Source organism: Pyrus communis, chromosome 4, assembly GCF_041283825.1.
Source record: "Pyrus communis isolate YQ-2024b chromosome 4, ASM4128382v1, whole genome shotgun sequence".
Lineage (NCBI taxonomy): Eukaryota > Viridiplantae > Streptophyta > Magnoliopsida > Rosales > Rosaceae > Pyrus > Pyrus communis.
This window is the reverse complement of record NC_142568.1, coordinates 4915234-4929241: the sequence shown is the minus strand read 5'-3', so window position 1 is coordinate 4929241 and position 14008 is coordinate 4915234. Positions and strand designations below refer to the sequence as shown.

Here is a 14008-nt window from a genome sequence, read left to right as displayed (position 1 = left end):
AACAAATATATGAATGTATATTATACCTATAAGCGAGATATGAAACCTAACTAAAAGATAGAAAAAAACATAATATACCTACAAGCAAGACATTAATAAAACATAATCTGTCATATAAGTTGATAATTATAATTAACCTGTGATATAGGTTGATTATAAAAATTATAAATAAAATCTGTAAATGGGTTTAAAGCTGGGGGAAGAACAAGAAATAACAAAAATAAAAAATAAAAAGAAATAATCAAAGAGATAATTAAGGAGAAATTTTATTTTTATAATAAATCTTATCAAGATAATTATTGATAATTAAATAATTAATTTAGAAATTAAACTTATTTTAATAAACTGAACTATTCATTCTATTAGCTAAAATTATTGAACTTATATCAAGTTTCTTCATAAAAAAAAGAAGTTTGTGTGGAGAAGAAAGCGTTGGCGACAGTGTTTTTCCGTACACTTCCTAATGATTTACTAAAGAAAACGTTTTATAAAATCAAACACAACATACAAGTATTATACACATACGTAACTATTATATACTTTTGACTTTAGTACATGTATTTTACTTTTACATATTTTTAATAAGACATAAACTTCATAAGTTACACACACGTTATTGAAAACATAAAATAAAATCAAGTATTTGAATAAATAAATATTAAATTTTGAAATGATTGGTAAACTTATTGTCGTGTTTTTACAATAAAGTAGTCAAATAATACACATACGTAAATTTAGTGTATTGTACGTACACTTCTCATATTCGGTAGCTATGTTTGATATTGCTTCAATGAAAACCTAACAGAAACACTACTCGTTTATTTACGAAAAATCTTTTCAATTCACATGTTTCATAGTATGAGATTCGAAGAGGATCTCAATCCTTCAATAAAATCAAGTACCCAAAAGTAACAAATCCAGATCAAGAGTTAATCAACCAAATGCTCTCTCAATTGTCGGAAAATCAATCTTACGTACATATGTACATATGAATCACATCCATTAATTTGTACGGTACCATTTCTATGTATATATGTTTCTTTTTCTTAATAATTCAAAAGCAATAAAGAACCACAGCTTCAGCTTCTTCTAATCTATAAATTTCATATACGACGTTAAATTTCCTTATACGACCATTACTTGTGGATAACCCATCGCTGGGTGAGGAGATAACGGTGACAACGGAGGTATGCTAAATACCCCCTTCACATCCTCCTTCTCTGACTCCCAAAACGACATCCAACTTGACGGCGTCAACGGTGTTTCCGTCAGCTTCTCCTTCTTTACAACCACCACCTCCTTCGCCTCTTCTCTCTGTTCCTCACGACGTCGTTTTCTCTCCACGGACACGACCGGCTCGGCTTTCCCGGCTTCGAGCGGGAAGTTGAGGATCGCTTTGGCGCCGCGGAGCTTGAACGCTGCTCGATCGTAAGCCTTGGCTGCTTCAATCGCCGTTTCGAAGGTCCCCAGCCAGACCCGGGAGCCTCTGCGGTTCGGATCCCGGATCTCCGCCGCGTACTTGCCCCACGGTCTTTGTCGGACCCCTCGGTAGTGCTTCTTCTTCTCTTCGTTCGATCTCACTTTCTGAACCGCCGCCGGCTTCGCGGCGGCCTGGTCCGAGCTTGCAAACTGGATCCACTCGGTTTTGTTAGGAAGCGAGATTGTGAGTGCGGGCTTTCGGGTCGGGTTGGCAGGTTTAAGAGCCGTTTGGTTCGGAATTTGAGGCTTTTGTTCGAATTCAAAGAAATCGTCGCTAACTTGAGGCTTCGAATCGAACTCGAACGAACTTTGAGAGCTCAAACTTGTGGATTTTGGAGTTGTGAGGTCGATTACTTGGGGTTTGGGTTCGAAGTCGAAGAAATCGGCGGAGTTAAAGTCGAAGATGTCAGTTGAATCCAAGTAATCGGATATTTCAATGGAGGATTCAAAAGTGGAAGAGGATTTGGAGCAAAACGAATCCGATTGGGATCTGGAGAGGTCGGAATTGATCTCGGGACTCCATTGGTTTTGGGGGAAGCTGGAAGCGAAGTCGCTGAGCTCGGTGGCGAAGCTCTCGCCGAGAAGATGGTGCTTGATGAGCTCGAGCGCCGAGACTTGATCTAAAGCCATCGATAACAATTTTTTGGTACACAATCTCTGAGAAATTTTAGAGAGAGATAGAGAGGGTTTGAAAATTTTGTAGAGAGTGGAAATTTGGGAGTGAAATGGAAGAGGGGAGGGGGAGGGGATATATATACAAGGGAGGACGAAGGGGAAGACTTTGTGGCTGAGGTTCGACGAAGCATCCTTTGAGTTTTCTTCTGTGGGGCCCATGTAGTCCCATCCATAGAGCTTCTACGTGATGTTACGTAATAGTTTTCCTTCCAATCTCCACCGTTGAGTGCTTGATGTCACCTTCATTCTTTCATTTCAAGTAATTGATGCGTATGGACCACCGCTAGGGTTTGTCCGCGCTCCAAGGCTGATCCGATTGTCGTTCACATGTGCGTTTTACAAGCATGGATAATTTTCGTTAATTGCTGCATGTCGATGTGTTTAATGTTTGAAATGTTATTCTTTTATATTTCAATCATCGCAATGCTGAATGCTCTCATGTGATAGGAACAATTTATCACATACTACGTACGTAGTAAGAAGAAACCCACACCAGTTCTCCTGTATATTGCTGTATCTTTTGATCTTTTTGTCGTCTTATGCCCAATAGGAGCTAATTTTAAGGATTTGATTGGGTTAAGTAGTACTTAATTTCGTGGATGCTTCCAAAAGGTGCATCTTTTGAGTAAAATATAATCATTATCATTAGTTTAATCGCTTAGTGGAATAATTAGGTCATGCAGGTTAGCGGCAAAAGTTAATCAACATTAGATTTGGTCAACTCAGGCTTAATCTTGCAGTAATTTAGCTTTGAATTTTAATTGGAGGCCTTTAAAATTGGTTTTAGATTTAGAGAGAAAACTTTGACATTAACGCAACCCGAAGGAATTGCTTTCTCTTGTTGAATTTTTTTATTTTTTATTTTGTTTCAGAAACAATTTGTTTCAGATTTTCAACTCTATTTTCTTATTTTATTCATGGCTTGAATTATAATTCGTCGGCTTTTGTAAAGTTACCGACTTTGTTTACCGAGTTAATTATTTATGCCGACGGATGTGCAAACTAAATGACATTTCTCATTACACTCTTTGATTTTTTGCAATGTTTGGTCTGAGGAATCAAATTTCATTGTTCATGTAACCAATTCTCTACGTTCTTTGAAAAATACAAATTAAAAGCATGTATTATTGACCAAAAATAATAATAATATACAAATTATATCATATCATAAACATATATTGGTGAGGTCAAAATTAATATACAACGACCCTCAGTTGTTTTTTTTTTTTTTTTCTCTTTTCAGATAAAGAAAACCACGGAATAACTACAATGAAGAATTGTTTGAAATTGTTTTTAGATTTTATTTCATATGGCGCCTTTGTATGGTATATATTGTTGTGCCATGAGCTTTGTAATTGTCCACCGCTAAGTTTAATTATAGACTAATATCATTTCCAACTTAATTAACGCTCTAAACTCAATATCATGGTTGGTATCAAATTCGGTTAATGAACTTCAACGTATGATTTTATCACAAAAAGTCTCGTTACAATTAGAACGTAACCTTCTATATTTGAACCTCAGATTGTTGTTATACTTTTTCAATGTGGAATTTTCTGCATGTAGCTTCTTGACTTGTATAGAGCCAACTTACCAACATGTATAATCTTTAATGGTAAAACTGCAAAATACAAGATAAATATTATCAACTATTTCTTCCTGTAGTGATGTATCAAACATTCTTTCTGTCTTTCTTTCATACTTTTAACTAAAAAGAAATATTTGAATATCCAAATAGACCTAATGCTATTGGTAACAATCAAACTCCCATTTCCGTTGAGTTGGGTTAATTTTTAAGGGTCCCGAGTCTCCTCGACGAGTCTAATCGATAAAGTCTAATAGGGATAGGATGGTGCCCTTTAATATATTTCTTTGTCTGAATTAATGGATAATTGAAAAAAAAGAAAAAAAAATTGATAAGAAAAGTTCTGAAATTTAGTGTTTAGATCTACATTTTCAATGTCTTGTGGGGACGTCAGTTTGCTCGACCCAAATATTTTTATTTATTTATTTTTGCTATTTTTCCCAACCGATAGAGCTTTTGGTTAGGTCTTATAAAATGTTTACATCTTTCGCAAGAAGTCAATGCATGCACCGCTTCATTACAACACCGAGGAGCATACAAAACACAACTGATTGTAAAGGTAATTGCAAAATATCAAAAATGATACTCTCAAAGACCACATCATTCTTTCTCCTACCCCCGCAACATACAAATCAACGTTGATGAGTCAGACTCCATGATTAGCTTCTTGAATCCCAAAGAATTAACATGTTTATAAAAAAATATAAAACAAATCGTCAACTGTAATTTATCTGTAGAAAGAAATATCTTTACCTATCGAAATATCCTTTACTTGCAAGAAATCAAATATTATCCACAACATTGTAAGGTGAATAGTGTCTTCAGGTAGAAATAAAGACCAAACATAAATTAATATTGGTTTGACCCAACCCAATCTAACTTAACCCCTAATAAAGTTTGCCTTAATTAAATAATGAGGTATAGGGTCATTTGGTTCAATGGATGGAGCTGAAAGAAAAATAGGAAGGAGTCAAGCATTGCAGTTTGAGCTAATTAATAATCCAATTCCAGGTCCTTAAAGACCGCAATCAGCTCAACAACTCTTATTATTTCATATTTTAAGAGTATATTTAGAGACAAATTAAGCACTTAGCAACTGAAGTGGGAGCTCTTACTAAGTCCATGAATTTACCAAGTCTCATTCTCCTTTTAAACAAAAGGATAGGTGAATCAAACAAGAAGAACATAATTCATAAAGAAGTTAATTTGCTAAACATATATGTGTGTGTGTGTGTGAAACATATCTAACAAAATAGGAATTCCGTTTAGATGATTAAGAATTCATGACTACGTATTTTGAATTTGATATGAAAAGTTGAGATTAAAATGTTAAAAATACTTTCACTTTATTTTTCACTTGTAATACCAAATTCAAACGTGAGTATGATTCTTAGTGACCTTGTGGCCAGAAGAATATTTTTGATCTAATACATATTAACAAAGCCAAGTCATAATGGGGGCCACCAAACATATCTAATAGGTTAAAGATTGCTAGTGTTTTTGTATGTTTGCTAAATTCATATTGTTCCTGTTGTTGATTTGTCCGTGTTAACCACCCTGACCTTCTCTGCATGAAATCATGATGCCTTTTGCCAGATACAGTTAACTTATAGAACCAACAGATCCTCTATGGTCCATGGACCAAGTTTTAAGGGCGCGTTTTGGAATTAAATAAAAACAGTTAAACAAGTTTTGAATGCTTCATCAATTGAAAGAGTCGTCGCAGTATGTTGTATATTTTGTATCTGCAGGCGCAGTAATTAAGACGATAATTAGTCTTAGCGGGAGAAACTAATTGCTTATTAACTTGCCTTTGTGCAGTTGTGCTTAAATGAAACTAGGAAGAGGTCATTAGTGATATTTCACTGTCTCTTTTATCGCAGCGAAAGAATTCAGATCTTTCTATAGCAGCAGTTGATATTAGAACACAGATGATATCATTTCACTTCGTCAAATGAGTTGTTTTAACACTAGTAGAAAAAATAGCTTGCGTGACAAAACATTTGTCGCATAAGAAGCACTTGCGCGACGAACAAACATATTTGTCACTCAAAATGGCAGGAAAGGGAAAAATATATATATTTTATGTGACGAAAGTATTCGTTGTGCGACAAATAGTTATTGTTGTCATGCAAGAAAACACGGGAAAAAAAAATTTCCGACCAAGTGTTTTCGCAACAAAAATTTCCACATATTCGTCATGCAAAGTTTCATTGAAATGGTCAGATGCATTCAACTGCTCCCATTTAGTGCGCATTTGTGATGCGTTTTGTGCGACAAAGTGGTTCATCACGCAAAGTGTTCCGAGTGCTTATATAAACACAATTTCAGAACCCTAATTTTCAAAGTTTTTGTTTCAAAGGTAATGGCCGATTCAAAAGAAGGCTCTTGCGAAAGGAAAGTTGTATTGCGAGTAGAGAGGTACCGACGTAAGCAAGTGCCCCACTTTGAAGACAAAAGTAGGGCTGATGCGTACGCTGAACTTAGGTTTGATGTTGGGGCTTCGATGCGAAGGGAATGTTCTACTGAGTTTGAGTCTCAGAAAAAGGTGCCTAAAGAGTTGAAGAAGTCCATGCTGGGGGAGTTATCGGTAAGTTTGTATTAAATAATGTATAATTGTTGTTGTTAAAAAGTAGTATTTTTTAAATTGCTAATTTATTGTTATTCGCATTAATGTAGGTTCATTGGGATGTTGATGAAACCGATGAGAAGTAGTGGAAGTATCTGGATGACCTTTTTAAGAAGCATTTCTGGCAGTGGAAGTTTGATGTGTTGCGGGATGCGAAGCAAGGTGCTGCTGCCCCAGAGGAAGAGGATTGAAGTTGAATTGTATTTTTTTTTTTTTATGAAATAAGATTTTTAGGACTTTGGATTTGATTTTAATTAATAAATTTATGTTATATGGATGACTATTAATATTTATATTAATTATAATATGTATTTGGGATAATAAATTAGTTTTGTTAATTAATTTGGTAATGTACATTAGATAAAAGGAAAATGGAAAAAAATGAAAAAATATGCATTTTGTGCGACCAAAATAGTATTCGTCACCCAACTTGTTTACACTAATAAAATATAAAGTAAATGAAAAAATAAGGTAGACTTGCGCGACCAATTACATATTAGTTGCGCAAAGTGTATTTGCACGACAAACACAGTATTCGTTGTGCAAAATCAATCATGCAAAAGTTAACTTTATAATCTAGATTCAGCTATAGAGGCAGAACTGTAGTAAAACTGTAGATTCAGCTTCTGCACTTCTCCCCTTCGTTTTTCTTCAATCCAGCATCCGTTACTTCCATTTTCTCTCAATTTCATCATCTAATACTCGCTCCATCTTCTTCTCTAGGTTGATCGAACTATCTCGGTTTGTCTGGTAAGCCTTTTTTTTTTTTTTTTGTTAGGTTAAAAGTATTAATGTAAATTCATACTAACGTCATGAAATTCGTTGTCTATAGGGATATTGTAACATCCCACATCGCCCAGGGGAGTGGATCCTATACGCCTTATATGTATGTTCCCATCTCTACCTAGCACGAGGCCCTTTGGGAGCTCACTGGCTTTGGGTTATGTAGGAACTCTGAAGTTAAGCGAGTTCATGTGAGAGCAATCCCAAGATAGGTGACCCACTGGAAAGTTCTCGTGTGAGTTCCCAAAAACAAAACCGTGAAGGCGTGGTTGGGGCCCAAAGCGAACAATATCTTGCTACGGTGGAGTCGAGCTCGGGATGTGGTAGGGGCCTGGGTCGGGATGTGTCAATTTGGTATTAGAGCCAATCCCTGTCCGGATGTGTGCCAACGAGGACGTCGGGCCCCTAAGGGGGATGAATTGTAACATCCCACATCGCCTAAGGGAGTGGATCCTATAAGCCTTATATGTATGTTCCCATCTCTACCTAGCACGAGGCCTTTTGGGAGTTCACTAACTTCGGGTTTCATGGGAACTCCGAAGTTAAGCAAGTTTGTACGAGAGCAATCCCAGGATGGGAGACCCAGTGGGAAGTTCTTGTGTGAGTTCCCAGAAACAAAACCATGAGGGTGTGGTTGGGGCCCAAAATGGACAATATCGTGCTACGGTAGAGTCGAGCCCGGGTTGTGGTGAGGGCCCTATAAACACGAATTTTCCTGAAACAAGAATACGTGTACAAAAATAATATTTTATATTAATGATTTTGGGGTTACAATCTCTTTGTAATTTGGTCATCTGATTCTATCTTCGTAAGGTGTGGGTTTGTGGATAAGCTGTTGATCTAAAGGGTCGTCGGGGCTTGATTTGGGGATGTACAGTTGATGAATAGATCTTCAAGGGCCGTTGGGGCTTAATCTTGAAGAACAGTTGTTTGTTGATCCAAGGGCCGTCGAGGCTTGATCTTAGGATGAACAGGTGATGAACGATGAACACTTTCTTCAAGGGCCGTCAGGGCTTGATCTCGAAGGTTGAACGAAGTTTCTTCAAGGGCCGTCGGGGCTTAATCTTGAAGGAGGATTTTGACAAAGAACGAAGAGGGTTTTTACTGATCCTTCGGAATTTGCTTGAGAGCTTTAGAGTTTCAAAGCTTCAAGGTTTTGGTGTGATGTAAATTCCTCATTTTTTCCCTTGATGAAGAAGGCTATTTATAGGCCAAGAAAATGAATCACCACCACACATTTTTTTTTGGTGAAGTGAGTGGATATTGTAGGTGAAATGAGTGTGTGATGTAGGTGAAACAAATAAAGGCTATAATTTTAATACATTGGTCAACATTTATTTCACTGAAATTTCAATGTCTACAAATGCTCCCACTTCAAGGCACGTCGTATACATGTGCTTGTCACGTGTAGAAGATGCGCTTTGAAGTCCCTTAATGTAGATGTCGATCTAAGGGTCGTCGAGGCTTGATCTTGAATTTGGCTGGAGATTTCTTCAAGGGCCATTGGGGCTTGATCTTGAATTTGACTGGAAGATTTTCTGGTCCTCCAATCGTTGATTTTCCACAGGCTTAATCTTGAACTGGGCTGGAGGGTTTTCTGGTCTCCTCCAAAGGTTTGAACTTACTCATTTTATCAGGAGCTGAATTTGATTTAAGGGTGGTGAACACTTGATTTTGAATCGGACTTGTGATTTCTTCAAGGGCGATCGAGGCTTGATCTTGAATGAAAATAGGACCACTAGTGGTTTCAGGATTCGGACACATGGCAGGTAAGCACGAGGTGGAGGTGATGGCCTGTTTCTTTGTTCAATTTTTCCAATTCATATTGAAGAGGGTTAGGGGATGAAGCAGCACGTGCAGTTGTTGCGTTTGCTGACGATCCACAAGATTGATGATTCATTGTCACTCGTCCATGCCTGGCAGCTTCAGTGTAAAGAGCCAACATCGTATTATCGTATCAACTGTCCTGGAATATTTGTTGAGGAAATTCGAGACCCACCAATAGTTGAAGACGAGCACTCGAGAGCGGCGCTAGGTAAGCTACCAGGCAAATCTTCCGGGCAATCAGTTCCAGATCGGACGTTTGATTTTAGGTTCCGACTGATTGCTTTCTTTCTCCTTGTCCTAAAAGCAAGAGCAAGGGCAAAGGGAAAGACAGGGGAAAAACATGATATGAGATACCTTTGCTTTTGATCCCAATGATATGAGATACGTTTGCTTTTGAAAAAGTAGCGGATGGATCAGCACATGTATTTGTTGCGCTTGTCTTCACATGCTTCGATGTGTCATCTTCACTTGCCTCATCTGTTTTCCAGGTAGATGTGGTGTCTTCTTTGGAAGTACATCAATGGTTGAAGATGAGTACTCGAGAGCAATGCTAGGTAAGTAATCAAGGAAGGGGTTTCCAGGCAGTCGATTCCAAGTCAGAAGGTTGATTCTAAGTGCCGGCTGATTACTCTCTTTTTCTTTGACCTGCAGGGAAAAACAAGAATAAAGAAAAGGACCGGGAGAAGACATGCTATGAGATACTCTTGCTTTCGACCCTGATGATATGAGATACGTTTGCTTTTGAAGTCTCGGTTGAATTTTCAGGGAAGAAGAAAATTGAGTATATTGAGAGGTTTGCCTGCAGCTACATTCTTGGAAAAGAAGAAGAGTCATGCGTTTTGGATGTTTGCCTTGCCATGAAGGATGAATCTTGACATATATAGGGATTTTAATAATAGGTAGTGGTGCAGGTGCGGCTTTGTCACCATCGCTTGTCAGTAAAGGTGTGGTAGTTGGGATAGTGAACTCCACGTGTTTTCAACTTTGTCAGATATCTTTGACAAAGTTGCACACGTTATCTGAAAAGCTGAGATTGCGTCTGAAAAGTGTTGACGAACTTTACGTAGGAAAATCCGGCTTTTAAAATTCGAAGAATGGTGTCTCTTCGATTTTTTTTTTAATTGGTGGCTGTGTTGCCTCTCCTTTTATAGAGGTATCGATCACATCCAACACGCATACTTTGAAGATTGCCCGTTCGTGAAAATCGTCCCCAATGATTTTTTTATTTTATTTTTATTTTTTTTGAGATTTTACTTCATCCAACCCTTTTCTTTTAACATCTTTGAGAATGTCTAACCCATCTAATATTTGCTTAGATTTGAGTCTCAGCGGTGATATAGGTGCGTTGCGTCAGGATAATATATGGTGCCCGTCTTTCTTATCTTCTAATGGCCCTCTTACAGGTGAAGACTTCGTGATGAGGGATGCAACAACGGCTACGGTAGTAGCTAGGAACCTCCTCACCCTTAGAGATAATAGGCTGCTTTCAAGACGGTCTGATGAGTTAGCCGTTCAAGAGTTTCTAGCTCTCAGCATTCAGTGTGCGGGCTCTGTGTCCAACATAGGCCAACGTCTACTTGCTCGAACCCGTCAAATTGAATCATTGACGGCTGAGGTGGAAAATCTTAGACAAGAGATCATACAACTTAAGCGCAAAAATAGAGATTTGCACATGCTTGCAAATAATTATTCGATGAGCATGAAGAAGAAGCTTAATTAGCTGCAAGAATCTAAAGGTCGAATTCAAGGTGACCATCAGAGGTTTGTGGCTTTCTTCCAGAGGCACCTTTTGCCTTTGTCATCTAGCATTCAACCAAGTATTGAGGCCTCGAATAATCTATCTTCAATGCCTCCCGCTCCTGGGGTTTCGCCAAGTAGTGAGGCTTCGCGTGAGCAACCTTTGTGAAGGCTCCCTCTTTTTTTTCTTTCTTTCTTTTTTTTTTTTTTTTTTTTTTTTTTTTTACACATTTGTAATTTCTCGGAGATATTAATAGACATGCTTTATTTCATTCAGCGTATTGTGTTAAGTACAAACAAAACATATTAAGATGTGTTACTTCTTTTTTTGTTTTTTTGTTTTTTTTGTTAAATGATGCTTTTGCAAGGTGGTGCCGACCATCCTTCCCCTATTTTCTTCTTTTCAATAATTCTGTCGCCACCATCTTTTTTCCTTTTTCTTTTTGACTTGCTAACAGTAGCTTGCACCTTCTTTTTGTGTGCGTCTACTTTGTTCTGATGACGAGTATGGTAGATTGGCACTGCTGGGTTCCTTGCTGCACCGCATGCAGACCATTTTTTATTTTTTTATTTACACAGATATCTTATTACATTCTTCACTGCATGCGGATTGCTGTTTGCATAGTCACCACACCATTATTTGCACAGTCACTGCATTTCATTCACTTTTCTAGGTTCCTCAATGGGATTCCTCACCTGCATCATTTTCTGCATGCGGACTCGCACAGTCACCGCATCATTACCCGCACAGTCGCCGTACTTCATCTGCTTCTCTGGGTTCCTACACATATATATGTATATATATATATGTGTGTGTATATATATATATATATATATATATATATATATATATGGGATCGCACCATCATTGCGCAACCATTGCACAACCGCTGCAATATTTGCTGTCTTATGGTGGAGGAAGGAGAGAAGGCATCACTTGAATCAGGTAGCCCTTTATTGAAGTCAAAGCAACCCAGCAACTATTGTCTTTTTAATGCTATTTTCTGATTGTGCCGTCTTCGTCAAGGAAGAGGGAAACTCGGCCTTCTGTGGTTCTGCTTCAGTCTCTGCCTGTAGAAGCTTTCACATATTTGGAACCATATATAGATAATATATATATGTGGCAGGTGTTTGTTCCACCACTCTGCATGCATATATATGGCAGGTAATTGTCATGGCTTGTCCCGTCACTCCACACACATATATATATATATATATATATATATATGTTGAATGTGTCGTAGCTTGTGTTTGTTCCATCACTCTGCATGCATATGTATATGGCGGATAGCTGTCATGGTTTGTAATGTCACTTCATGTATATATACATATATATATATATATATGTATATAATGTCACTTCATATATATATATATGTGTGTGTGTGTGTGTGTGTGTGTGTGTATTGATTTTCTCTTCATCGTGCGTATACATACATAAAATATGTAATGTGTGTATCCCACTGATGGATTTCTTTGTTGTGATGCTAGGAATTTTTTTTAAAAATTTTATTTTGAGAAGGCAGAGCATGATGCTGGGAACCTCATGAAGCTTCCAGAGGTGTGGTAGCTGGTGGCGGAGTGGGCAGGATTGCGGGTGTACCTGTGCTTTTTGCTGCCTAGTGTTTGTGTAAGAGACTGCAACAGGGTTCTGCCGTGTAGTGCCTTTTGATCACAGTTTTCCTTCTGTAGTGCACTGTCGTGTGGTGCTGTGCAAGAGACTGCAGCGGGGCTTCGCTGTGTAATGCCTTTTGGTGATAGTTTTCCTTTGGTGGTGACGTCGCCATGCGGTGCAAGAAACTGCTTGGGTAATCGCTGCGAGGTTACGTAGTGCGATTGCGTGGCATTTTGGTTTTCTTTGCCATTGTAGTGTGTCTTGAAGGACCATTCTATGGCTACCCTCTTTACCGTGCTGCTCAAGTTTTGTGGCTGATTTTGCTTTGTTGCGGTCATGGTATTTTTCAAGTGTTTTAAGAGCAACACCATCACCATTCTTGCGAAGGAAAGTGATTCGCAAGATAGGGGAACAACGTTGAAGCTTTATGCACCACTGACTGGTCCTAAGGCACTTGCTTTTCCTACAAAAGACAACTCCATGCATATTAAGTCGTGGTCTTCTGAAGTATCTTGGGAGTTGGTAGACTTTGTTCGACCAAATACAGAGAAGAAGGAGTGCACATTGATGATTCTTATCTTGAACCCTTCGCACCATGTTCGTGACAATCATCCGGTTTCGTTTAAGATTCTTGGTGATCACATCCGCAGCAGAGCTATGGCTTGGAATGATACTTTGTCGACTATTGGAGAAGCTATTTTTGCTGAGTCTTATTAGGAGTGGCTTGAAGATGTCTTGGGCCCATCTAAACATGTGCTTACTAGCGTGGGCCTTTACCACACCATGTACACATCTTTGTTCAGTTATGATCACCATCATTCCGTCCTTCATGCGTTCTTCAAGCATTGGTGTTCAGCGACTAACACGCTTCATACGGCTCAAGGAGAGATGTTAATTTCACTTTGGGATCTCCACAGGATAGAGGGCTTGACAATCCAAGGTAAGTTTTATGACGAGGTCGTTCCTAGTGCGGAAGAACTTTCTCTCTGCAATAGCCAAGGATTGTCTGCGAGTTGTCGCTGTTTGTTTTGGACGTATCACAAGCTTTCCCAGGATGCTCGAGGTAAATAAGGCGTGAAGATTTCTTCATGGATCCGATTTTGGTATTGGGAGGACATAAGGTACAAGAAGTCCTTAAAGAAAAGAGATTGCAAGAAGACCACTAACCCAAAGGGAGACCCATATTCATCTGGTGTTATTGGTTCAGCTAAGCGCCGTTCCCCTGCCGAGTTAAAAGCGTTTGAGGACCTTGGCATAGCATCAGAGCATGTGGAAGAATCTTACCTAGCTGTTTTCTTAGCTTGTTGGCTTTGTAAGTTTGTTTTTCCAACAGGTGACGTCAACTTTGTTTGTCCTGGAGTTTTCAAAGTTGCTAGCAAGATGGCTGCAGTTGAATATTTTAGTCTTGCTATCCCGGTCTTAGCCAACATTTATAACGGCTTGAGTGTTGTTTCGAACTCGGCAAGCACTGAAGATCGTGCTGCGGTTCTTCCCTACCACTATATGTGTGGTTGGTTGGGTGAGTACTTCGGCACTCATTTTTCTTCTTCAACTTTAGACAAGTTGGGGCCTTTGATGATGAAGTATTCTGGCGTGCTTTCTTCAAAGAGCCTCGATGATTCCCAGGCGCAAGCACTGTTTAGAAGTTATGAAGGCTTGAGGATCAACCATCTGGCGA

At 38.6% G+C, this 14008-nt stretch overlaps 1 protein-coding gene and 1 long non-coding RNA gene across 2 annotated transcripts; one reads left to right on the top strand and one right to left on the bottom strand.

The window, feature by feature from the left end:
* Positions 1 to 929: 929 nt before the first annotated feature.
* Positions 930 to 2198, bottom strand: LOC137723081 (ethylene-responsive transcription factor 5). The gene has a single exon (XM_068462235.2). It carries the CDS (start codon positions 2107 to 2109, stop codon positions 1126 to 1128), a length of 984 nt encoding a protein of 327 aa, XP_068318336.2. The 5' UTR covers positions 2110 to 2198; the 3' UTR covers positions 930 to 1125.
* A 3914-nt stretch (positions 2199 to 6112) lies between these two features.
* Positions 6113 to 6648, top strand: LOC148697335 (uncharacterized). The gene is made up of 2 exons (XR_015961284.1): positions 6113 to 6329; positions 6419 to 6648. It is a non-coding gene; the product is annotated as an uncharacterized LOC148697335 (long non-coding RNA).
* The last annotated feature ends 7360 nt before the right edge of the window (positions 6649 to 14008 follow it).

What these genes read in the sequence shown, in the direction of transcription:
- LOC137723081 (XM_068462235.2), bottom strand. Translation starts at nt 2,109, where the DNA reads ATGGCTTTAGATCAAGTCTCGGCGCTCGAGCTCATCAAGCACCATCTT.